Raw genomic sequence first — 27,100 nt, 5'->3', positions numbered from 1 at the left:
GGGGGAGAGAGGGGAGAGGGAGAGAGAGTAACCAAAGAATTTATTTGCATATATGCACAACCCAAGGACAGGGACAACTGTGGGGAGAGGGACTGGGGAGGGGGAATTCCGGAAGGGGGGGGGAACGGGTCGTTGGGGAGAAAAAGGGACATCTGTAATACTTTAAACAAAAATAAAAATTATACATATTTAAAAAAAATAATAATAAAATAAAAATAAATAAATAAATAAATAAATAACAAAACCAAAAAAACCAACTTTTGCACAAGCTATTTTTAATCTGGAAAGTAAGCTAATATACCAATTCCCTACTGCCATCGCTGTGACTTTTAAAGGAAATGTTCTTAGGTTGTATGTCATAGCTTTCCTAATAGCTGTTGCAGAGCGAGCCCTCCGTTTGAGCCATGTTGTCAGCTCGACAGCACACAGATGCCTGGGGTGTGTTCAGGTAGGGAGCCAGGGTGACGCCCAGCACCCTATGGATGCTGCTTGGGTTTGATCTTACTATTGGATTTAGTCCGGGGTCTGGATTTGTTGCTGAAAGAACTCCCCTTGCGCTGTGCCTCTGAAAGACAAAAAAAGAATTAGAATGTCGTAGTAACACTTTATACTAAAGACTATTTACTTTACGAAGCATTTTTTAAATTCCATTCTGCCTGAGTAACTGCTATGATACCAACAGGTTCTGTGCCCAAAATGTGACTCTAAATTTGTTACTGGGATTCAGAATGCATTTTTCTAAAGTTTAAGTATAGCCAATTAGCCTGAATTCTGGGTCCTGGAAAAGGGGACCATGTGGTCTAGGAGAGAAGAGAAAGAGGAAGAACACTTCCTCCTTCTATCTTGTACATACCCCAAACTTGGTGGGGGTAAAATTCAAATGGAGCCAGCATCCAGAATCCTGCCAGATCCATCCCTGCACCCCTGCTCTGCCTCCTGGTCCCGTTCTCCAGCCTCCTGAACACAGACCCTGTGTTAACCAATTCCCCTAAACTTTTCAGGGCTTCCCATCCTACACTTCTGAGCCCCCTGTCAATGACTCTGATAGGTGTCTAGGAGGCGGGAAATGGGTGCTATGTGTTTGTGCAGGTTATTGTTTGCAGATTGGGGACTAACCATACATAGTTATCCTCTATCAATAATTACTAAAACTTTTTAATTCTGGATTTAACCTAATCCCCAGGGCCTTTATAGAAATGGACCAAACTAAAGTCACTCATTCCATATTGAGGTGACCTCTCCAGTTCAACACATAGGCCTTTTGCATGGTGTGCACATTTATTTTTCTGTAATAAAGAAAATGTTCAGTTTTCAAATCATCAGGACAGAGCTGCACCACAATATGAGATGACATTTTTTTTTAATTCATGAAAATTATCTCACATATATTTAAAACTAAAGCTAAAGGACTGTCACATTAGGAATAATAACATTTTATCAGTTCAGAGTTAACAGAAGAGAAAATGGGCCCGGACTCTTCCTCCAAACAGTGCTGATTCACAATACGTGGGGCTGAAGACTGAGGGACCGGCTACCTTACTGCTGTTGCTGGGGGTGTAGGTGGAGATTGGGGTGAGAGCAAAAGATAGAAAGTAGGTATCTTCTGGGGACTACCCCTTGTACCGGGGGTTGTCCTGGGAACAGACCACAGGTTGAAGATGAAAAAAACAGCCTCCAATACTGGGGATACTGAGAACTGCTTGAGGGAATATTATATTTGTTAGAGATAAGAAAATAAAGAACTAAATGCCTTTTCCTATAGAATAAAGGAGATTGTTTTCATCACAGAAAATCCAACAAGTACAAAAAAATAAAGACAAAATCTCCCATAAAATTCCATCAACCAGAGACAATGTCTGTCAATATCTGGGCATATTTACTCCTGGTCTTTTTTTTTTAGCTTTAAAAAACAGTATCAGTGCTCACCTTGGCAGCATGTATGCTAAAATTGGAATGATACAGAGAAGGTTAGCACGGCCCCTGGGCAAGGATGACATGCAAATCCGTGAAGCATCCCATTAAAAAAAATAGTATCAGATTTTATTTCTTGTATATGACATGTTATCATAAAGATTTCTCATGTCATTATAAACTCCTCATAAACACCATTTTAATAGTTGTATAATACTTGGGTATATTAAGATAGCATAACATTTAATCTTTCTTCCATGATTGGAGAGAGAGAGATCGTTTCTGATTTTTTCCCATTACATATAACGATACACTGAACATCTTTGTGCATTAATTTTTTTCTGTATTTAGGATTATTTCCTTAGATTCTCAAAGGTGAAACTATTAGGTCAAGTATATGCCTGCTTTAAGGCATAGCCACACATACTTGCAAGTTATTTTTGTCGGTCTACCCACAAGTTTTCTGTAAAACTACCTACTCGGCCCCTTCTGGCCAGCATTGTATTCTTTTGTTTGAAACAATCTTTGCCAGTTTTATAAGTCAAAGTCGTGTCTCAGGTTAGTTTACCAGTCTGCAGTCGTTAGCCATTTGGCTTTCTTTTTTGAGAGAGGTGTGAAGAGGAGAGTTAAACGCAGGCGCAGTGCCGTGGGCAGCAGGAGCTGAGGCCCACGGGGCTCTTCCGAGGCCCGGGGCGCAGCCAGGCGCCCCTTCAGAGGCGCAGGGCAGCCTCACCTTTCCTCGAGGGCTTCGAGGCGTTTTCGGCCGAGATGGGCTCCTCCTCCTCCTCCTCCTCCGCCTCCTCCTCTCCTCCCTGGCCCTCCTCCGCGCGTCCTCCTAGGGTTTCTTCTCCCGCCACCTCGGGCTCCTTCTCCTCGCGCCTGGCCACCGCCTCCTCCAGCTGCTTCTCCAGCTCTTTATTTCTCATCAGCGTGAAGTGCAGTTCCTCGTTGACATCATCAAACTTATCCTCCGCTTGTCTGGCTCGGTTTTCAAGCTCTCTGATGTGGACAGCATCCAGGGAAACACAACAAAATGGAGAGCTTTGAGAAGGTATCCTTCACGCGTAAAAATGCATCGTCTGGAAAAGGCGGTGGGGCCCAGGCGGATGGGCTCAGCGGTTAGAGCGTCGGCCTGTGTACTGAAGTGCCACCAGCTGGACTCCCAGGGCCACCAGCTGCACTCCCAGGGCCACCAGCTGCACTCCCAGGCCAGGGCGTGTGACTCGGTTGCAGGTTGGAACCCCAGCCCCAGTCGGGGCTCATGTGGGAGGCAACCAATTGATGACTCTCTCACATCTATGTTTTTCTCTCTCTCTCTCCCCCTCCCTTTCACTCTCTAAAAATCAATGGAAAAAATATCCTTGGGTGAGGATTCAAAAGGGGAAAAAAAAGGCAGTGGGATGAGATGGACGCATCTAATGAAAGGGGGCAAATAAGGGAAGCAGCAGCATCAATGATTAGACAAGAATGGGGGCCTGCCTGGCTGGGAGTGGCTCAGCAGCTGAGCGTTGACCTAGGATCCAGGCGATCAGAGCACATGCCCGGGTTGCGGGCTGCAGCTGATCAATGACTCTCTCATCGTTGATGTTTCTGTCTCTCTCTCTCCCTCTCCTTTCCCCTCTCTGAGATCAATAAAGATATATTAAAAAAAGAAAAAGAAAAAAAGAATGGGGGCCTGGGAGCTACTCTGGATGGTAATATCAGAGTTGCAGTCAAGCTGTGATTTAAGAATAAACATATTTATCATTTCTTAGTGAAATCTGACGTTTGGGTATCTGGGATTCTCTATCAATAGCCAAGGAACCACTTTGCATAAGTTAATTTAGGCCTCTCTTCATTGATGTGATCCAACAAACTAAATCCAATAGTATCCCTTCTTTAAAAAAAAATCCTGAGCATAAGTGCCCAGAAAGTCTTTTTTTTTTTTTCATTCCCTTCTTTTCCAGCATCTTTAAAAACAGATTTTACAATAAAGAAAACCAGTTTGAGATGTGCTTCTTAGTTACTACAGCACATGCCGCTATGGCGAGGCCCCTGTCCTGGCATTCTCAGCCAGCTTAACTACGCTGCTCCTCCCACTTTGGGGGTTATTTCTCTAGCTCCTGTCTTAGAAGCACACTGAATTGGATCACTTCTTACCCCCCCTCCCCCACATACACACATACACTGACTTCCTCCATCTGGGTGAGGACAGATGTTCCCACTACAGAGTGTAGTTTACTGACTCTAGAGGAAGATTTGGAGACACCCATCCCACTAGTGAGGATGAAAGAAGCAGGACGACCAGAGGTCAGCAAAGAAGTATGGATTCCTCAGCCAAACCTCTGGCCAGCCTCTTCCTGTTCTTACCATTGTGGAGCCTCATACTTACATTAACTTCCCCTCCATGTGTTCAATTATAGTTATCACTTCAAGATACTTTGGGGCCAATGTACCTTGATTAGCTGATTCTCTCTGACAAAGGAAATATGCACAATGAATAAACTGTAAGTCCCAACAGTTAATACCCTACTTCTTCAGAATATTTTTTCTACAATCCGTATCTATATAGTAGACAATTAAGCCCACTCTTAACAAAAAAAGAATAGGGATTTCCTGTGGCCAAATAGCACAACAGATTGCAAATTATTCATGCTGCAGCTGAACATAGATTTGATTAGAGTTGTAAAGAAGCAGCAAGGAAAACCATATCAACAGAAAGAACCAGGGAAGGAAGAAAAGGCTTAAAAAATAAATAGAAGGGTAAACGTGTTTCTCTAATAAATCAAGTTAAATATCAAGGAAATTATATTTACCTTAATTTACTTCACTAAGCACATAACATTGCGAAGCCCAATAAGATCTTTTAGTTTGATAGGGGACTTCATAAATACTACGGCAGTAAAAATATGTGGTACAAAAACAGCTCTACCATGGCCCTTGAACTTTCTGTGGAGGAATTTTAAATCTGTTTTTCTGCTCAGTTTCTAAAGCCACTCTCTAAAGGTTTCCAATTTCTCAGTAATCCTTGTGGTTGGAGGTATGTTCTTATCACAGTTCTCAATAGAATCTGCTGAATGAATATATTTAAAAATTGGTCAATTGACCAAGGTATTGTTAAATTAAGGAAATGGATGAGATGCTTATTTTTAAAATAAGGTTTACAGAAGACAATAAGGAGTGTTTGTTGTTATATTGCTGGAGTCAGAGTTTTCCATGAATGATGCTGGGAGAAAAAAAAATCTGGAAAATATTATTACTTAGAAGTCCCTGCTCCTCTTGGAAGAGATAAAAATTACGTTAGATCTGTACCATTTTTACATAATGTTGAATTTTCCAGCTTTTCTCTCTACTTTTGAATTCTCTAGTTGGGCTTCAGATACATACCCAGGAAGATAATGTATCTGTTCTACGCACAGGCACGGAATAGACATTTTCGTCTTCTCCAACAAATCGAATGAGTTTTTCATCCTCTGTAGATGTTGAAGGTCTCTAGGACACAGAAACGCCACAGAGCTGTTAGTGAGCTGCTGTGAGACACAGTCACAGGGCAAGTCGCCTGAAGCTTTTGTTTTCCATTTGCCTTAATCATTGAACCACCATTTTTTCATACTTACAGCAAACACTGTGATAATTTAGTGTTGGTGGGGAAGGGGAGGCAACTGTGAGAAAACAAAACAGATTCCTTCTAGACCTCAGGAACTTACAGTACAGTAAGAGAGACAGGCAATAAAAAAAAATTATAAGTGATTACTGCTAGCATAGAGGCATGTTCCAAGAGCTGTGTGTACCCAGAAAAGGGTCCTCCATTCTGCCTAGACACTCAGGGAAGTTTCTACAGAGAAAATGATCTTTGAAGGCCGAGTAGGAGTTTGTAAAATAGAGAGGAAGTGGCCTGATCTAAGGCCACAGGAGGAGGAAAGATGGTAATGCTTTATAGATTGAAGAGGTATGACAGAATTTAGCCACCAAATAATAATGTTTTCCATTTATTTTGTGCCTTCTATATGCAAGCACTGTACCATAAATAAAACAGAAAACGCTGGTCCAAAGAGGCTTGGGTGTTGTACAGCTCTCTGTTCTGCTCTCCTGCATGTACACTGAGGAGAGGACCCTGGCCAGAGCCTGGGGTCATGCCAACATTTAAACTATTTGCAGTGAAGAAACATCAGGGAGGTAAATTAAGACAGTATAAAGAGTGTTAGGTGATCATAATGAGTTCTGAAAGCCAAGGACAGTATTCATTCTAGGAATCAACAAAGGCTCTCCTGCCAGACTTACCTGGGTTTGAATGTTGGTTGTGCTACTTATAGTGTGGATAAGAGATAACATGTGTGAAGCACATAGCTCATGGCAGGCACTCAGTTATTGGTAATTATCACTGTATTTCTGTTATTATTACAAGTGCCCCAGGAAAGGTTATTACTGCTAATGGGCCAACAGGGGTAGAGAAGGGTAAGGAAAGGAGAGATGTGGAGATGGGCCCAGGAGGTGGGGAGGGCAGTTCAGATGGGAGCTGAGGAAGTGGAAACAGCGCTTACACTACTATTTAAAGAACTTGGCAATGAGGGGCTAACGGGACAGCATCAAGAGGTAAGTGTGTCATCAGATATGGCTATGTCTATATGAGGAAAGGCATTTCATTAAGTTGAAGAGTTTACTCCAGGTCATCTGCTTTTATTTTCAACAGTCCATATAGAAATTCCTTAAAAAACAGTACTAAGTAGTCTTACTTCCGCTCCCTTTTCTTGCTCCTTCTCAAGCTTCTTCTCCTGTGTACTTTCTTCTTTATCTTCTTTAAAAGGCATGTCTAGTTTAGACTCCATGAATTCTTTGATAATGTCCTGTGGCATAAAACAATATTGTAATTACAGCTTAGCGCATATGCTTACTTTAGTGCTATATTAGCAATTACTCACTAAAGGATATTTAAAGGGCACTAATCCTGTGACTAAGCCCCGTGCTAGGAACACGGATTCAAACGTCGGCAGGAACGGTCCCTGCGCCTCAGAAGCCTACAGTTTAGCAGACAGGGAAAGGCTAGAAGTGCTGTGGATACATACAGTCAGGTACTAGAAGCGCCTAACCTTGATCTGGTGGTGGATGCGGGGAAAAGACAGGGCTGGTCGGGAAGGCTTCCTGAAGAAGAGAAAAAAACAGGGCACAAGGAGAGGATACTGTATGCGCATAATTGGCTCTGAGGACAGAAGTGCTGCAACTCAACAGGACAGAAACTTAGGGGCCGGCAGGCAGTGTGTCATGCCAGGTGAAGAGTGAATTTTATCCTGAAGGCAGTGAGATACAAAAGGGAGAGGACAGCGAGCGTGGGATGAAACAAGGCTGATGGGAAGCCCAAGACTGCGGGGAGGAGGAAGGGGGCTCGGAGGCAGGCGAGGCTGAGCCCTGGGGATGAAACAAGGCTGATGGGAAGCCCAAGACTGCGGGGAGGAGGAAGGGGGCTCGGAGGCAGGCGAGGCTGAGCCCTGGGGATGAAACAAGGCTGATGGGAAGCCCAAGACTGCGGGGAGGAAGAAGGGGGCTCAGAGGCAGGCGAGGCTGAGCCCTGGGGATGAAACAAGGCTGATGGGAAGCCCAAGACTGCGGGGAGGAGGAAGGGGGCTCGGAGGCAGGCGAGGCCGAGCCCTGCTCGGGGAGGGGCAGCACAGCCTCCGAGAGCCGCCCTTTCCTTTATGAAGCGGGAGACCAAGTCATCACCAAGAAAGTGGAGGAGGCACGTTTGGGGGGACGACCCCTTCCCTGAGAAGGGAGAAGAGCTGCCAGTGCTCTTGGCTGGAGCCGAAATTCTCTTCTGAGGGTTCAGAACATTGATTGTGAAAAGTCACTGACCCCTCATCTATTAAAACACAGGGAGAACCTGAATAATGACTCCTGCTAGCACATGACAAACACCTCTTCTTCAAGCAGCTGTTCCTTTTCTTCATCTGTCAATAACTTGACTTTTTTGCCTTTGATCCCAGAAAGGAGGTGAGAGCATGTGGTGATCCACTCATAACTTTCCCTCTGAGAGAGAGAAGGAAGATCGTTATAAGCAGGAACAATCAGAGTACACCAGCTCATTTGTTCACCCACTCCCATCGAGGAGCTGCTAAATACAGGTCCCCTAAATATACTCCATTCAACCAGCCTCGTATCGCTTCAGTTCACAGATTTGCGCAGAAGTGACTTTCTATGAATACAGAACTAAAATCCTGTCGTTTGCATACGGACATCATTATAGCGGGACACGGAGGAGTGAAGCGTCCGAATCAGACGCAGAAGCGTTGAATTTACTGCGGGCAAACGGTCTGTCCCAACAGATACTATGCAACTGACCAGATCAGCTGTGGCTGTTTGACATTAACAGTAAAAACAGCAAACACTTAACGTGGCACTTAATTATATGCCAGACTCTGTACTAAGCAATGTGCATATATTAACTCATTTGATTCTCAATATGAGATATGTACTATTATTTTTAAGGTATAATTGAAATAACATTATACTAGTTTCAGGTGTACGACATAATTAATCAGTGTTTATATATATTACCAAATGCTCATCACAATAAATCCAGTTAACATTTCTCACCATAGGTATAAAATTTTTTCCCTTGTGATGAGAACTGAGATATATTCTATTACTATCCTCATTTTATTAGATGAGGAAATTAAGGGATACAGCAGTTGAATAGTTTGCTCAAGGTCATATATATAAACATGGCACTAGGATTCTAATCCAGGTGGCCTTAACCACTACAGAAATATTACCCTGCCCCCAATAAAGTAAATGAATACAGATTTGAAGCACTGTTTTAAAAAAAGGTGCTCATACTCTGGCCGGTGTTGCTCAGTGGTTAGATCGTTGGCCCACAAACTGAAGGGTCCTGGGTTTAATTCCTGGTCAAAGGCATGAACCTGGGTTGCGGGGTTTGATCCCTGGCCCCAGTTGGGGCACATGCGGGAGACAATTGTAAGTTATTATTTAGATGTCTCACCTATTAACTAACCAAATTAGGAGGCAATTGAATTTTTGTGTTTTTTTTCTAGTTTTATTGAATAAGCAACATATAACACTGTATAAGTTTAAGGTATATGACATAATGATCTGATAAATATATATATATATTGCAAAATGATTACCACATTAAATTTAGTTACTATCCATCACCTCATGTAGTTCCATTTTTTTTCTTGTGATGAAAACTTTTAAGATCTATTCTCTTAGTAACATTCAAATATACATTTCACCAAAGGAGATATACAGATGACAAATAAGCACATGAAAAGATGTTCGACATCACTGGTCATTAAGGAAATGCAAATTAAAACCACAACGGCATACATACCATTACCCACCTATTAGAATGTCTAAAATTGAAAAGACTGATGGTTATCTATCAAGTGCTGGTGGGGATGTGAAGCACCTGGAACTCTCATACACTACTGGCAGGACTGTAAAATAGCTTAACCACTTTGGAAGACAGTTTAACAGTTTCTTAAAAAGTTAAACATACACATACCATATGACTCAGCCACTCTATTCCTAGATATTTACTTAAGAGAAATGAAAACAATGCACATGTACATAAATATGCATTGAAGCTTTATTTATTATAATTGAAAAGTGGGAACAAATCAGATGCCGTCCACAGAGAATAGGTAAATTGTGTATATCCACGCAATTAATACTACTCAGCACTAAAAAGCATAAAATATGCTTTATGATAAAAGTAACAATATGTGTGAACCCCAAAATAAGTTTGCTTAGTCAAAGAAGTCAGACAAAAAGCATACATTTTATATGATTCCATTTATATAAATTCTAGAATATGAAAAATAATCTTTGGCATTAGAAAGTGGATCAGACTTTGCCTGGGCTGAGGGTGGGTGGAGAGATTACAAAGGTGTGCAAGGAAACACTTCTTTTCTTATCATAGTAATTATTTTATGGCTGTATGCACATTTTAGAAATTATCAAATTGTACACTTTTAATATGTGTAGTTTGTTATAAATTAAACCTAAAATGTCTGCTCAAAACAAACAAAACAAAAGCAAGGGGAAGACAGAGTTATTACCTTCATCTTAGCCAGATCATGAAGATCCTTAGCAGCACTTTTTTGTAATTTGCTGGCTATACTCAGAGCCATAGCTGCTACCATCCCTTTGCAACAACTGGGGGAAAAAGCACACACACACACAGCATGACCTATTATTGTTGGTTCCTCTCCTACGTGTTTTAAATCCAAATACAGTGGAAGTTCACCATTAACAATTAAGCTACTGATTCACCAAAGAGTATAATTTGTCTTTCTCAGTTTCTTACCCTTGTCCTCTCCACTGCCCCCCATTCCTCTCACTCTTGACAATTGGTAACACTGAGTGGAAATAAAAGATGCAATTGGCTAGATTATAAAAGCTCCCCAAATTTAAAAAAAAATCTATTTTATTATTGAGAGTATTACAGATGCCCCACATTTCCCTCCCTTTGCCCCTCTCCACCCACCTCTCAGCCCACCCCAGGCTTCACCTGTCTATTGCTGGTGTCTTGGGCTATTCCTATATGCTTATAAATTCTTCCGTTTATCTCTTCCCCACCCTCCTTCCTGCCTCTCCTCTGAGATCTGTCAATTTGTTTCATGTTTCCATGTCTGTGGTCCTATCTTGGTTGTCAATTTATTTTGTTCTTTAGATTCCACATATAAGTGAGACCCTGTGATATTTGTCTTTCTCTGACTTGCTTATTTTGCTCAGCATAATATTCAAGTAATCATAGCAACAGTATGCTTACTAGTTAACATTTTACAATTTTTCAGACTTCATCTTTATTTGGTGGGAATCCTCTAGCTTTCCAGACATAAAGTTTTTTAAATTTATTTTTGTTTTTTTAAAGAGATGTTTTGGTTGGTGTTTATTGAAATATATAAAAGTATACATTCAGCTTTGCATGGAATTACACAGGAAACTACAAGCTTCTTCATAAATGCCCCCAGCTTTTGCAAAAGTGCAAGATGTTTCTTACTTACACAAGTGGGTCTTTTTGTTTTGTTACTAATTGTCACTCCCACATCTGTGCATACTCCCCATCCTTCCCATGCTAACACTGTTTTCAAAAGAATTCTAGAGCCATTGGGAAAACACCAAAATCTCATATTCTGACTGGGCAGCTTTGAAGCTAGTTTAAAAACTGAACTAGTGCTTCTTTCAAGGTTTTTAGAACAATTCCTTATTGCTGCTACTTAACTGCCTTTCTCTCCTCTGCTCTATGTCACATTTAATCTTCAAAGGGGCAGGGGGAAAAAAAGCCAGACAGTTTTACCTGTTCAAATAACTGGAGTATCGGGACAAATTTTTGGCCAGTGCAATTGCATCTATCTCTAACTTTGCAATGCCTATATCATGTTTTTCAGCACTTTCCTTCTCTAACTTTGGCAGAGTGTCTTGATCAGTAAAGTCAGGTACCATTAATGTCAGCAAATTTACCATCCACTTGACCATAGATATATGCAATTCATCCATCTGTTAAAAAACAGTTATAATACAAATGACCCATTTTAAATAAATCAAACAGTAAAAACCATGCCAAATTTAAAAATATAAATGATCATACCTGTGTCCAATTTTCAACAACACTATCGTTCTTAATGAAATGAATCATCACTACTCAACTGGTATAACCTTATATTTTTTTGCTAACTGTGCTACATTAAACTCTTCTTTAGCTTGGCGCAGGGTATTAAAGCTGCAGTTACCAAACTGTGCGCCAAGGCATCCCAGGGCTCCACAGCGAACTCTCAAGGATGCCATGGGGTTTTAAATTCTTGAGGGAAATAACAGTGATATGGGACACCTGTCAGACATAGCATGAACCTGACATAGTTCACACTTTCAACATTACATACACTATATCACTTTGATAACATCATATCTTTGCAAAGCTGGTTTTATTGGTGGTTATGTGGTAAAAGCAAGTACTGTGAGATAATCTAAGTGAAACGGGAAATGTGGGTGGCAACATTCAATCTGATTTCAAGGTTAGGGAAGTTATACAGTACCCAGGTACATACATCCCTTAGTAATTTTCATTAAGAATAAAAGGTTTTCTCCCAATGTTTGTATGTGTAAAAAGGTAAACTGAGGCATTAAATTTTACTTTATTCCAGCAAACAACAATTCCAATTCGGCAAAACCAAAACTGGAAAATGGTTAGGGGCTCTCTGTGGGCAGGGGGTAGGGCAGAGATGTTTATAGAGAAGATGCTGAAACAAAGCAATTATTTAATTGCCTGTAATTATTTAAATGTTTGCCTTATTTGGGAAAATTTAGTTATTTGGCTATTATGATCATTGTTCTTGAGCTTCATTTTTTCATATTCAAGAAAATCTAGTTGACTGGTTACGATGAGCTATTCTTGAGATTTGTTTTCTTAGATGCGAGTGCACTGACTCTGGCTTTGGTTTGTTTACATAGGCTACCAAAGGCAGTGGAGCTACTTTAGTCCAATGGCCTCCTTGTTTTAGCTATTTTAGCATTTTCTACTTTTCCAAACAGTTACTGTTAGGACATAAATACTTAGTAAGTTGTTTGAACTTACCTACTTAATAAACTGAACTTGTGGTATTTCTTTTGGCGGAGGAGTATGAAAATAGTAGGGCACTAAGGGCACTGTGAAAGGTGAAAACTGGGGAACCTCTGCATTGGGGCGTTTGCTGAGGCTGGGTGCCAGAAATAAAATGCAAACATCAAACACACTGTTCTCTTCAAATGCCCAGTCCCTTTCTCTGGTGAGTTCCTACGTATTCTTCTAGGCCTAAATATGATCTACTCTGAGAAGACTTTTTTAACTTCCACTGGCTTTAATCTGCTCCTTTTTCTATGTTTCTTTAGTACTTAGCACATTTCTCTATTATAATTGTTTGCACATCTGGAATGTTCAACCTTACTTCAGTGAACAAATATTTATTGAGTCCCACTGTATGACAGGCACTCTGCTCCCTTTTTAAAAATTAATTTAGATTGTCTTTCAAATCGCAGAAATTTCTTCCAACCCTGGATCCGTACTTCCAGTCTTAATATATTTGCCCCTCAACTCTTGCTTCTATATATTTATAACGTGCTCACAGACTGTGATATACTGTAATGTAATGCTTCATAAGTAGTGTTCCCATATAGCTGATGAACTCTGCCTTTCAAATTCCTAATTTAAGCAATATTAAAATGAATTAAATTAGCCCGACCAGTGTGGCTCAGTGGTTGAGCATCTACCTATGAACCAGGAGGTCATGGTTCAATTCCCAGTCAGAGCACATGCCCTGGTTTCAATATTGATCCCCAGTAGGGGTCGAGCCAATCAATGACTCTCATCACTGATGTTTCTAGCTGCCTCTTCCTCTCCTTTCCTTTCTCTGAAATCAATAATAATAATAAAAAGAATTAAATTTATTTTATCCTATTAAGTTTACTTATAATAAGGTGGGGGTTTTTCTGTGTAAATTTAAATTATAATTAAGACCAGAAGGTGGGAGTAAATGTAATAAACTAAGACATCCTCCAGAAATTATTTCATGTTGTGCTGGTTAAGAAGTCCATGGGTTTGGTTCTTCAGAACTGAAGAACAATTCTATTTGTTCTAATACTGTGGCATCTTGTCATTCCTTCTAGCAAGCAGCATGTTTCTGTCATCCCTTTAGCCAGTCAGGGGCACCAACATAAATCCTTAATATGTCCACATCCTTATTAAAGGGAAAATATTCAGTCTACCAAGTAAAGATTAAATATCATAATTAGAAATCAAAAAATTTTGATCATCTCTGAAACTTTATTTCAGAAATAGAAACATATTGCATTTAAAAAGCCATTGAAAATCATTTGAGTAATTACGTAAGTTCCCATGTTGCCCTCCCAATCTCCTGCTTCAATTGCATAGGCATGACCTGATTTTTCCTTAAAGAAAACTCCCAGCCAAGGCAAAATTAACCTCACAAATCCCTGTAAGTACATACGTGGCGCTGAAGTTCAATGTTACCATCAGCAATCTCATTGCCTATCTTCAAATGCCATTGTTGAATCATGTTAAATATATGTGCTTCAAGTACTCTGAAGGAAAAATTAAGTAAAATAAAGACAAGTGGCTTACTTAGAATATAAAAAAGTAACTATCAGTTAAAAGAAAGGGTTTTATTTGGATGGGCCTAGTAAACTTAGTGTTGACAATTATTTGAGATTTCAGGGAAAGGTTAACGACAGCCTTGAATTATCTGGTAAATTGGCTAACTCTTGGGCATGGCTTCCTAATACCAACAGCAACCAGCCTGATGCACTTCGAACAATGCAGATCTTACCTTCAGGGTTAGCTCTCTGCTGTAAAAACTCACACCCTTTATATTCATTTCTAGACCAGTGAGACCATAAAATGAGAAGAATGAATTTTTAAATTCTCTCAAGAGATCAGCTTCCAGCATCACAGTGTGAGGAACAAAGCTGACCCGTTCCCCAGTGAAACTGGTGAGAATTATTTCTTAAAAAAAAAAAAAAAAATCAAAAGCTAGAAATGGTCCTAAGAACAAACAGCAACTGAAGAAACATCTATTCAAGACAATCTATGAAGATTCAGTAAAAAAGGCAAGAATCTATGGTATCTAAACCAAGGCTACCCCTGTTTTTCCCCTTCCCAGCTCAATGGACCACTCCCTTGCCTTCCTGCTCCCAGTCAGATGGGCTTTCTTCCTGGGAGCAACAGGGCTTTAAGGTTTCTCATCTGACCCCAGCTACCTGTTGCTGAGGCTAGGTACTGGGAAAATGCAGTTGAGCAGTAGGGATTCCCTTCTTCTGCCCAGCAAAGAGTGCTCTATGGGAACTTACGAGCCAGAATCTGTTTCTAAGTACTGTGGAACAGTACCAATAATGTTTAACAGTGTATCCAACTGAGTTGTCATTTCATTAATTTTTTCATTAAGTCCCTCCCATTCTTCAAGAAATTCCAGATGGTTTTCTAACTTGAAAGAATAGAAGTCAAGAGAACTAATCAAACTTGTAAGAATTTTAGTGACACCTAGAAAAGTGAGAAAAGCATTAATTGTTAGAAGTATTTGTAAGTCTACTATTTCAATAATAAATTATAAAATACTTATGGGCAGGGGCATATATTTTTTCATCTTTTTATTACCCTACAGCTTGCTTAGCTAAAAGCTTGTAAAGAGTAGTTCCTAGATAAATGTTTAGTGAATTAATAATAGTGTATAATTGGTGCTTTTCTAACTGATGTACTATTTCTTTGATGGCAGCTTATACTCTAAGTCTCTTGTCTTCTCAGATGAGAACCAAATACATTAAACCCAGAAACTATGAACTAAAGTTTTCTGGAAAAGGCATTAATTTGTTGAGTTTTTCTGTTAAGAAGACAATCATGGCCTGGCCGGATGTGGCTCAGTGGTTGAGCATCAACCTGGGATCCAGGAGGTCACAGTTTGATTCCAGGTCGGGGCACATGCCCGGGTTGCGGGCTCGATCTCTGGTCAGGAGCGTGCAGGAGGCAGCCGATGAATGACTCTCTCATCACTGATGTTTCTCTCTCTCTCTCCCTCTCCCTTCCTCTCTCTGAGATCAATAAAGATACATTTTTTAAAAAAGAAGACAATGATGATAAACAGGTTCTTCATGATTATAGGATAGTTAATAAGAGAAATGAGAATATGGTCCTTGAGTTCTTTTTTAAGTCACTGTTCAGGTTTTCACGAAGTTCATAGTTTTAGTCTGAACCAGGATGAAATGTGGATCCTAATCTTTGAATGATTCACCGTGAGATCATTGCAAAATAACCTCTTTATACCTTTGTCTTATCTCATTTTCAAAATAAGAAATAAAAATGCTCCCATCTCAGAGATATAAAAAGAGAAATAATTTAAAAGCAAACTTTTTCTTACCCTTAAGGAAAATATTTTCGCTGCCTTTCATCAGTAAAGTTCGATCTCTTAGGAGTATTCGAGTGATCTGTTAATTTCACTACCACTCACTGTTTTGACTCCTCACTATGTAAGCCATTCACTAACGCACTTTTGTCTGCCTGCTATATGTATATTCTCATGGATACGTATTGCCATTTTATCTGTAACTGTATCACTGCCGCTACAGAGAATTAAGGTTGCATTTTCCCATCCAGAGTAGTTTGGTGTTGAACAAGCATGGTAGTCAATGCATCAGGATTGCCTGATGAGAAGGACTGGTTCTTAAGTAACATACGACACAGTGATGAAAGTGCCTTGATGGATTTTTAATGTCTCTCATGGGTTTTGGACGGTGAGTTTTCAATATCTCTCATGGAAAACTGGGATATTTGTTCACCCCACTGGAGAAATAAAATTTAAGTTGAAAATCTGCTAAGGAATAGGGGCCCTGCTAAACACACCAGGTTTCACTTGGGCCCCCTGAGTCCCTGAAGGGCTATACCTTAAAGTAAGGGTGGAACAGAAGAGACTAGTCCTTGACAAGCCTGGAGCCACACTTCATCTCAGCTCAGGCCCTGTGTGAATTCAAATGATCTGCCCCTACCCTAAGTAACCTGCCAGAATAAAAACTAAAATCATTCTTTTGAAATACAGCATCATCCAGAGTCTTAATTATCTCTGGACTTTATCACACATGATATGCAGCATCAATCAGAAACAGCCAGAAATATGATAAGAATTGACTCAAAATCAAGACAAATTACAGACAATAAAAAAGAACCAAGCAAAAAAGAAAGATTAAAAAAAACTATGGACTATGGACACAGAAAACAGTGTGGTGATTGTTGGGGTTGAGGGGGGCTGGAGATGTTACAGTATATGGGGGGGATAAATGGTGATGGGAAAAAAACAAAATAAAGAAAAATATAATTTTTAAAAAAGACCTAGTACATCTGAAACTAAGATAATACCATATGTCAACTATAATTGAAAAAATGAAAAAAAAAAAAGACCTATAGAAGAACCAGACATCATCCAATGATCTAAAACTGACTGTCGTGATGGTTGTACACATCCGTTAATACACTAAAAATAATCAAATTGTACACTTTAAACAGGTTAATTGTATTGTATATGAATTATATCACAATATATTGATGCTCAATGGTTTATTTTGCTTTATTTCTAAAGCTATATTCATATATTATCTTTAAATATTAATTGTATTGAAAATAATTACTGTTAAAATCCTTTATGTCAAGCAATCTAATTATCATTGTTTTTTTCTTACCATTATCCCCACTTATTCTTAATTGAAATTCTTTGTAGAGTTTTTCTATGCTTTTTACAATTTCCTCCATGAGCTGGTACTCTGGTGGCATCACCCCGTCCATATTTCTATGGCGATTAAATATCCCATACCCAATATCTGTCCAGTTTTCCTGTAAATATTTAATAATCTTGAGAGAATCAGATTTTGACACTAGAAAACCCCCAGTAAACTTGTCTTTATCTTCGTTCAGTATCTAGAGAGTGAAAGGGAGTAAAGATATTAGCACATTAGCCACTAATGATTTCATCAAAGTCGACCCAGATCTTTATTCAATTGTTTTAGAGTTAAATATCCTATTATTATTTGTTCACACCATTTCTTCATATGACATACATTTTATTTTCAAAATTAAAGTGAGTTTAAATTAATTTGATACCCTATAAGATAATCCATAGTTTACCAGAATGAAAATAATTATGTTAAATCCTATATGGGTAAAAAATTAGTGATAGGCAATTAAGTCCCAGAGCGTTAAGCATGTTTAGTTACTATATGCTTTGGTAAGAATATAATACATCTGCTTACATGATCCCCACTAGACCAGGAAAGTTCCTAGAATGTAATGGTTATGTTTAATTCGTGCTTTATTTGTCTAACTCCAAGTCCAATGCATGACATATTAATAAATATTTGTAGAAAAAATAAAGCACAATTTATATTTAAAGTTTGTCATTATCTGTGATTCAGATAATGAAATCAAATCACCCACACTTCAATAAGAGTAACTATTACAGGGAGGCCATGTTGCAGAGCATTAATGGTAGGATTTTTGGAGTTGGAGAGACATCGACTCAAATTCTGACTCTGCCACTTACCATTTATAGATAACTTAGGCAAGTTACTTAACATTTCTAAGCCTCAATTTCCACATCTGTGAGATGGGGATTATAACACCTGTATGATGTGGCTGCCATGAAGAGTAAGATAATATATGAAAAGCATCATTAGCCTAACAGGGTAAATGTTTAATGAATGAGAGTTATTAATATACCTACTAAATGAAGAAAAATAATTTATTTATCTAAGCAATGTCAAAATTTCCAGATAAACATTAAAGAAAAGTCACTAAACTAGCTATATTGTGTATAGGACAACAAACATCTTTAGTTCTGAGAATATTCTGCTCAAAGGAAGGAAGGAAGGAAGGAAGGAAGGAAGGAAGGAAGGAAGGAAGGAAGGAAGGAAGGAAGGAAGGAAGGAAGGAAGGGAGGGAGAAAGAGAGAGAAGGGAAGGGAAGGGAAGGGAAGGGAAGGGAAGGGAAGGAAAGGAAAAAGAAAAAGAAAAGGGCTTCCTGAGATCTGGATGAGATTTTATCAGGTTATAAGTTTGATATTCACTTTGGAGGAATTTCGGTATTTTATATATTTTCCTCTCTCAAACTACTATAACATGATAGTAATTTGACTAATAAAACCTATTTTCATAGCTCAAATATTTTTAAAAAGATATTATTAATAAACAAATGTGGTACATACATACAATGGAATATTATTCAGCCTTGAAAAGGAAGGAAATCTGACAGATACTACAACACGAATAAATCTTAAGGACTTTATGCTGAAAGAAGGAAGTCAATCACAAAAGGCCAAATCTAAATGATTCCACTTATATGAGGTGCCTATAGTAGTCAAATTCAGAGAGACAGAAAGTAGAGTGGTGGTTACCAAGCATTAGGGGAGGAGGACATGGAGAGCTAGTATTTAATGGGTAGAGTTTCAGTTTAGGAAGATGAAAAAGTTTTGGAGACGGATGGTGGTGATGGCTGCACAATGTAAATGTACTTGGACTGGACGCCACTGAACTGTACACTTAAAAGGACTGAAATGGTAAATTTTATGTTATGTATATTTTACCACAATTTTAAAAATTATGTTATTAATTTTAAAAGTCCAATTTGTCCTGAAGACAAAAGCCAGGTATAGGAGAGGCACAAATGTTACTATGTCTTACGGTTAGAAGAGAGAATCAGAACTACCCTCCCTATTACCCAAGTATCTTTTCCCTTTTTTGTTTTTTTCCAGCAGCTTAACTTTATTTGACCCAAAAAATCTAAAATAGAACTGAAAATAAAATAGTTAAGCATATTTTTAAAAGCTGCTGTAGTCTTGCTGTTTTCCTTGTCTTGTACAAAACTTAGTAAGGCATTTTTAAAGATTGAGATGTGACTCAGTTGGAGGTGAGGAGTGGCAAGTATTTTGATTACTGTGCTGTTTATTAGAAAGTCTTACCTTTAGCCACTGCTTGAAGTCTGGAAGAACTGATTCAAATATATTTCCTTTACTAGAGGATAAATCTTCTCCACTGGAAGAAGGAAAAACACAAAGAGCAGGGTCTCAGAACAGGGTATAAAGAAAGAAAATCATGAATCCATACACTATATGACAGTTAATACTGTTTCTCCTTAATGATTTTCAAGCATACCTTCCAGGTTCACCCTCCCTTCCCTAGGCATTCATTATTAAATTTACAAATAAAAATATAAATTCAGACTCTACTCATGCCTGAGTAACCAAGTTATAGGGTCAGAGGCTCAGAGGCCATAGTAATATTAAAAGGGTGGTCTCTGGGTCTCTGGTATCCAAAATTAGATCACCATAAGAATAATTCCTGTTGAATACAGCTGCCAACACAATATATAAATAGAAAGAAAGCATAACGAGTAATTAAGGTCAGGAGCCCCAACTTCTGGTCTGAGAGTTTCCTGTAATATCTCCCAAGGTTCACAAGAAGAAAGCTACTCATATGTGGAATACAATGAACAAAATAAACTGATGAACAAAATAGATCTGGAGACATAGAAGCATGGAGCAGGCTGAGGGATCTCAGAGGGAAGGCATGGGTGGGGGAGTGGGTGGGGAGAGACTAACCAAAGAAATTACGTGCTTATACGCAAAACTCATGGACACAGACATTGGTAAGGGGAAGGCCTGGGGGTGGAGTGGATGTGGGGTACAAGGGATTAATGAGAAAAAGGGGACAGCTGTAATACTTTCAACAATAAAGATAATTTTTTTTAAAAAAGTTCCTAAAGAGAAAGGGAGAAGAGAACCATTGCCATTTGTGCTCCCCTCCCAACTAAGAGTCAGCAAATGGGAGTGGCAGCAATCAGCCTGGATATGTATCAGCTTCAACTTCCAGAACTTCCAAATCTACTAACTGGGAAACCTCTTAGAGGATATAAAAAATTGAAACCACTGTTCTCAATTTGAAATGGAAACAGTACCTAAATGTGTTGAGTCTTGTCTGCATTCAAAGTATAGATTCCCACTAGCTTCAGCTGTGATTTAGTCACCCAGCCTAGACTTAACCACTTGATTGGCTGCTCTTCCATTGTCCTATTTCTCTAATTGTTACACAGTATGAGAGCCAATCAAAACCAGTCTCCTTAGAACTGCTGCCCATTGATTCCACTTCTCTGCACATGCTTTACGCTCAGAATTTGCAGGTAGGTCCAGATAGTATTCGAGTTTGCCAATAGTGAAGAGGACAGAAAAAGAAGAAAAAAAGAAAGGGGAGGGGAGGGGAGGGGAGGGGAGAAAAAGAGAAGAAAAGAGAAGAAAAGAAAAGGGAATTGGACTTGAAGCAGAAGTAGCAGCAGATGGACAGAGGGATTAGGATGGACTACCGAGATGATTAGGACTAGAAACCGTAAGACCATTCAAGCACCCAGAAGGATTGTGCCCCTTCAAGGGTGCTGGTTACTTCACCAAAATCAATGTTAGAGTAATTACAAGGTGAAAGAAAGAGAAAAAAGAGAGAGGAAGAACTGAATTGAGTTATCAGACATGACATAGTATAATCAGAAAAGCAAGATTCTTGGCGGCTCACTTATTATCTTTGAAGAACTGCTGCCATTTGGTAAGACCATCCTTAACAATGTACAATTTCTCCCTTGTAGATTCTTCATTTTCTTCCACCTCCTGTTTAAATTTATTCATTGAGACTGTCCATTTCTGTGTCAACTTCTGCAACAATGCAAGGTCCGAAGTGTCCTAGATAAAATGCATGGAATTAAGCCACTTTTTCATTTATTCATGTAAAAAATAGTTATTAGCATACACCAGGCCATTATTAATATTGTAATACTACAGACATCCATAGAAAATGGATTAAAAATTAAGAAGATAATCCTCTTTCAAAACATCATCAGTGACACTACTACACAATCCCTTTGGTGGTAGATTTTCCATGGCACAAAGTATGTGACAAGATTTTTTTCCTTTGCAACAAGAGCCCAATTTCCCCATAAAACTTTCATGGGAGAATGCACAGTACACTGGAAAGAACAGATATTTCAAAGCCAGACAGAACCAAATGCAAATCCTAGACATTTAACTGGCTGTGTAACCTTGGGGAATGTTAGTTAATCTATTTGAGATTAATTTTTCCTATTATATGTATGATAGGATTGTTGTAAGAATTAAATGAAATGACTAGGATAAATGGTTTGACTAGAAACACTAAATGCCGCTTTCCTCCTTTGCAACTTAGCGTGCTCACTGAGTTTTCCCATTAGCTTGCATAGAATGCATCAATAATACAACCATTTCAATAAACACGGCTACTTACAAATCTTTTAGTTTAAACACGAATAAATAGAATAACTCTATAAATAACATTTGCAGTGTTATTTACTTAGATAAATTGCTTAACTTGCTTTAATTAGGATAGAAGACAAATTATAAAGAGCCTTTACTCGCCTTTCCTTAGGTTTTTCATTCCACCCACAATAAAGCACAAATATAAAACTATATTTAAAATTTAATCTATAAATTTAGCAAAGGCTTCTTATAGTCTCAGCCCTCAACAGTTGTAGTCTCTTTTTCCATAAGTTAAGTGAACTGAAGTTTACCTTGGTTGATAGTAGTATGATGAAATGCTTAGCATATTTACTCCAGCCTTTTTCATTGAGGTAAAGTCTTTTAGCCAATATGACTCTATTTTTTGCAATTACCTATTTTAAAAAAGGACTAGAATTAAGAACCTAAATCATTAGCAAACCACTTTATTAAACTCAAACTAATTTCACATTAAATTTTCATTAAATCGTTAACTCAATCCCAATTTCCTATATAAATCATGAACTGCTTTGAATCACAAATTTATATTTTCTAAAACTACTAAACTGTAACCAAATTGGAGTATAGTATATAGCAGAGGTTCTCACAAAATTTGATCTCAAAAAACATTTACACTCTTAATAATTATTGAGAACTCCAAAGAGCTTTTGTGTATAAGATTTTATCTACTGTATTGCAAATTAAAACTGAAATTACTTAAAATCTAAATTTGTTAATTCACTTAAACATAACATTAATAAACATGTTAACATAAATATTATGTTCATGAAAAAAGTTTTATTTTCCAAAACAAAAAAAAAATTAGTGAAAAGAGCACCACAGTTTTACATTTTTACAAATCTGTTTAATAGAACAGAGCTGAATTCTCATACTTGCTTCTGCATTCAATCTGTTGCAATATCCCATATCATATAGCTTCAAAAACATCCACTGTACACTCATGTGAGAATGAGAGTGAAAAAGGCAAAAAACATTTTAGTACTATGATGAAACTTGTTTTGACCTCATGAAAAGGTCTCATAGACCCCCAGGAGGTCCTTGGACCATACTTTGAGAACCACTGATAGACTGAATCAATTATATAGTCATTCAACGAACAACTGTCTAGACACTGTGCATATAGCTGTAAACAAAAGAAAGAAAGTCCTTATTTTCAGGGAGTTGACATGCTGGCTGTCATTTCCTACTGGAACAGACTTTAGGGGTGATCTAATACAAAGTCCCATCAATTCAAGGTGTTCTTTTACAAAACCCTCTGCCAGGGGTTAGTTCTCTACTGTTCACCCCTAGAGCAAGGGAACTCACTTGTCTTCTTTATTTCTCCTACTGAACATGCCTAGCTCCCAAGTTGTTTCTTATATTATATATTTACCATCATGACTGTTCCCTCTGGACATGACTATGTTCCTTTTAAAATTCTAGATCAGGATGGAACATTGTGTCCTGGATGAGGTCTGACCATTCCAGAGGAAAATGGGACAAAAATCTGAATCTGTCCCGGGTCATAATTTGCTATTGATACTCTAAGCGCCGGGTGTGAGAATAGGCAACTAAACAGCAAACACTTTAGACAGATATAATATTGTGGGACTTTGCTATTTCTCTAAAGCATTACTAAAATGGCTTGCAGGTTGCCATATTTCAATTCACTTATAATCTTGGCTACCAAAGTAATAGAACCAAAGTGAGGCATCTAGTGATCCTAGTACAGTTAAAGTATGTGAAAAAATAAGAACCACTTTTCCTACTTTATTACTAGTATAAATTAAAGCTGACATTTTTAACATGTTCACAAACAACAGAAAAAGATCCTTGCTCATACTTCATAGAACCTGGTGGGGTGTAAAAAAAAGAACCCTTAAGTGGGCAATAGCCTGGCACCCGACAGAAAAGAAACAAAAGGTAACTCGCCCTTCCCAAGGTCCATAATATCTACATCGCTCATAAATTAAATATGTGTCTTTATTTTTTACTTGACTCTTCTTATTTTATTTTTATTATTGAGAGTATTACAGATGTCGCCCATTTTTCCCCCTTTGCCCCCCTCCACTCAGCTCCAGACCCATCATTTTTAAACTTTTTGTCTAACTGAAATTTGTAAAATTAAACTTTATCCAGACAAAAAGAAGTTTGAATTGTGATTCCAGATGAACCAACCTTTAGGGCCAAGTCATATGTGGCTGAGCTCCAGATATCCCTTTCTGCCATTAACTGTTTAATATCATTCTCCATCCTTCCTCTTTGTAACACATATAAGTCATGGTATTCTTCTACAACTCTAACAGAAAAATTAAGAAACAGCTATATAGGACATTTTTTTAAAAGAAGAAACTTTGTTTTAAAAAGAGCAAGCTGTTCCTTTAAAACTCATCATAAGGTAATTATGGTATAATTTCTGGACATATTAATAACACTAATATACAGTCAAAATAGAAGAAAAATATTTATATTTCATTTATAAATCTTACAAAAGTCTTAAAGTAAGAAGTTCAATATACTGTTACCTGTTCTAAATACTTTTTTTTTAAACAACAATTCCTTTATTATATCAAGTGATGATTTTCCATTGTGACTTCGTACAGTTTTTATTGTTAAAATTTTTAATTTCAAGATGTAATGATTAAATGTGTTATTTGCGATGGTAGCAAATGTGAACAATAGCTCTGGTATTTTAAAAACTGCAAATCCCTCTTAAAACCTAGTAGACTTTGAGCAGCAGCCAGTATCATCCTATGTAATGTTTTTATCATATTGTCCTACTAGAATTTTCACAACATGGTATTCCAAAAGTATAACAATACTATAGCTAATAAAAAATTCAGACTACAAGAAGCAATAACACAGTAGTTATTGCTAAGTTTTTATTGCTCACCAGAACAGGGTTCTTTACTAAAGGCACAAAGCCCAATCATTGTGAGGCATTACATTTTAAAATTATATATAATTAATATAAGATTTAAAGAAATTCCTTTGGTGTGAAAAGAAATTCTCTACCAACCAACCAAAAACTAAATATAATTAAGTACCTTTCTCTGAACTATTTTTTCATTAGGTTTACCAGAACATACCTTTTCCTTCTAACCTATACTGAAGCTTCTCTTAGAATTAAAGCCCTTCTGAGGTGAAATGCAAACACAGAAGTAGTAAAATGAATAAAAGCATTTGACAAACTTTTTAAACACATCCTCCTAAGGAATATTAACTTTGCTACAAGAATTAAAAGCCAGCAAAGCAGAATTCTTTCAATTTTGCTGAAAGTCAGGAACCATTGGCATCAGTTCCTGAAGCCTCCTATTTGGAGATTCCATTTATTCAATTAACTGAGAAAAAAATTAATCATCCTAGGTGTCACACAGGTGATACAAATATAAAAATTTACAAGCTGTACCCTTAAGATTTTGGCACTTTACTGTCTGAAAGTTAGACCTCAATTTAAAAAAGAGAATTAATGACCCTTGTTTAAAATAGCAAAATAAAAAATTCAGAGAACAACCTCAAGTCCAGCAATGAGGGATTAGCCAAATAAAATATGCTGTAGCTCTATGATAAAAATATTCTGCAGCTTGTTCTTAATACTTTGGTATGTGGAAAAATTTTTTCATGTTATAAAATGGGAAAACCCAAATGATAAAATTATACATTTTGATCTCATTTTTATAAAAAGTACATAGGAAAATATATCAAAATATTAATAGTAATTAACAGTGAAAGAATTATAAATGCTCTTTTTTTCCTTATTTATGTGTTTCTGTATTTTCCAAATTTTCAATAATCAATTATCAGCAAAAAGTATTATTAAAAGTTTCTAATAGCAAAAAAATCCACCCTACTTCAGAACCATCATTTTTTATACAAATTAAGATCTACTTATCACTTTCCTTCCCCTTCTTTCTAGTTTTAGAAGATGTTTTGTTCTCATAATGGACATTAGCAAAAAAGAAGTTCTAGTTTATTTATTTTTATTCATTCAGCAAATATCTAATATATGCCAGGTAGTGTTCAAAACTAAACAAACAAAAAGAAACCCTTTACCCTTATAAAGTTTATTTGGGAGAGATAATAAACCAATAAAAAAGTAAAACAGCACTGGCCAGTGTGGTTCGGTGGTTAGAGCATAGGCCCAAACACCAAAGGGTCTCGGGTTTGATTCCCAGTCAAGGGCACGTCAGTTTGGGAATGTTAGGCATCTAAGTAGAAATGTTAAGGCTGTTAAATATGTAAGTCTGGAATTCAGGGAGAAGTTTGAAGCTGCAGACACAAATTTGTGGAGAAGCTAAAAGCTGGAGATACAAATCTGTGAGTTGAGAGTATACGGATGATGGCACTGACAGCCAGGAAATGAAATGGATTCACTTAAGAAGTGAGTATAGAAAGGAAAGATCCAAGCAATAAGCACTCCAACATTTAAAAACTGGGGAGATCAAAAGGAACCTGTGAGAGATATCAGTAAGAAGGAGCTGGCAGTAAGGCAGAAGGAGAGTGCAGTGGCACCTCGGCTTTCCAGAAGATCGTTTGAGTTCTGAAATGTTCGACAACCGAGGTGCCATTGTATAATATACTGAAAGACACTGTTTCCAGTAAGAGCAGCTGATCAATTATGACCAGTGCTGCTGGAAAGTCAAGTTAAAGGAGAGTTGACCTTTGGATTTAATGATATGAAAGTACTCCAAGTGTATTTTGGAGGAACGGTGGGGGTAAAAGCCTGATTGGAGTTGGTTCAAGTGAAAATGGGAGGACCGGAAATGGAGATAATGAATATGAACACTTTTTGAAACTTACTGTAAGGGAAGCAGAGAAATGGGACCATAGTTAGAAGGGATATGTGGTTCTAAGAGTCCTGGGAGTCTTTTTGCTTGTTTGTTTTGTTTTTAAGATTGGAGTAATTATAGCATATAAATATAGTATCTTATGAAGTTAATCAGGCAGAGGGGGAAATTAATGATACAAGATAAACAGGGAATACTGGCTGAAAGTATCTCAAGTAGGTAAGAGGGGATATAATAGTACACAAATGGAGAGGCTGGAAAGGAGGAGACAGTTCATCCACAGTTAAGGGAAGGGAAGATAGAATGCATGAGCACAGACACAGGTGGGTGGGTAGATGGAGGGGTGAGAGCTTGAGTTATCTTGTTTGCTTCTACTTTTTATTTTTTTATATTCTTTCAATTTTTTCAATTACAGTTTACATTCAATATTACCTTGTATTAGTTTCAGGTGTAAAGGTTAGAAAATCATGTTCCCCCTGATATTTCCAGTACCCACCTGGTTGCTTTTGCTTTTTATAAAGCAAGGTCACCAGCTCAGAAAGATGGAGAGATAGTATTCAAGGTATGAATATAGAAGACAAAGTACAGAAC

General features: G+C 37.9%; 1 protein-coding gene across 1 annotated transcript in view; it reads right to left on the bottom strand.

Annotated features, from left to right (window-relative positions):
• Positions 1 to 254: 254 nt before the first annotated feature.
• The window catches only part of AXDND1 (axonemal dynein light chain domain containing 1), a 46,994-nt gene continuing 20,148 nt past the window's right edge, over positions 255 to 27,100 (bottom strand). Inside the window, exons 12-26 of the mRNA XM_081121232.1 lie at positions 23,901 to 24,021; positions 22,016 to 22,117; positions 20,992 to 21,155; positions 19,392 to 19,464; positions 17,122 to 17,356; positions 14,749 to 14,938; positions 13,890 to 13,983; positions 11,207 to 11,406; positions 9,966 to 10,062; positions 7,801 to 7,911; positions 6,624 to 6,734; positions 5,278 to 5,382; positions 4,283 to 4,365; positions 2,645 to 2,910; positions 255 to 565 (exon numbers count right to left, since the gene is read on the bottom strand). Coding sequence (XP_080977358.1) covers positions 477 to 565; positions 2,645 to 2,910; positions 4,283 to 4,365; positions 5,278 to 5,382; positions 6,624 to 6,734; positions 7,801 to 7,911; positions 9,966 to 10,062; positions 11,207 to 11,406; positions 13,890 to 13,983; positions 14,749 to 14,938; positions 17,122 to 17,356; positions 19,392 to 19,464; positions 20,992 to 21,155; positions 22,016 to 22,117; positions 23,901 to 24,021 — 2,041 coding nt within the window. The 3' untranslated portion in view covers positions 255 to 476. The remainder of the gene's footprint in view (positions 566 to 2,644; positions 2,911 to 4,282; positions 4,366 to 5,277; positions 5,383 to 6,623; positions 6,735 to 7,800; positions 7,912 to 9,965; positions 10,063 to 11,206; positions 11,407 to 13,889; positions 13,984 to 14,748; positions 14,939 to 17,121; positions 17,357 to 19,391; positions 19,465 to 20,991; positions 21,156 to 22,015; positions 22,118 to 23,900; positions 24,022 to 27,100) is intronic.

This window comes from Miniopterus schreibersii (assembly GCF_964146895.1).
Source record: "Miniopterus schreibersii genome assembly, chromosome: 19".
Classification (NCBI taxonomy): Eukaryota; Metazoa; Chordata; class Mammalia; order Chiroptera; family Miniopteridae; genus Miniopterus; species Miniopterus schreibersii.
This window is presented reverse-complemented; position numbering and strand designations above follow the sequence as displayed.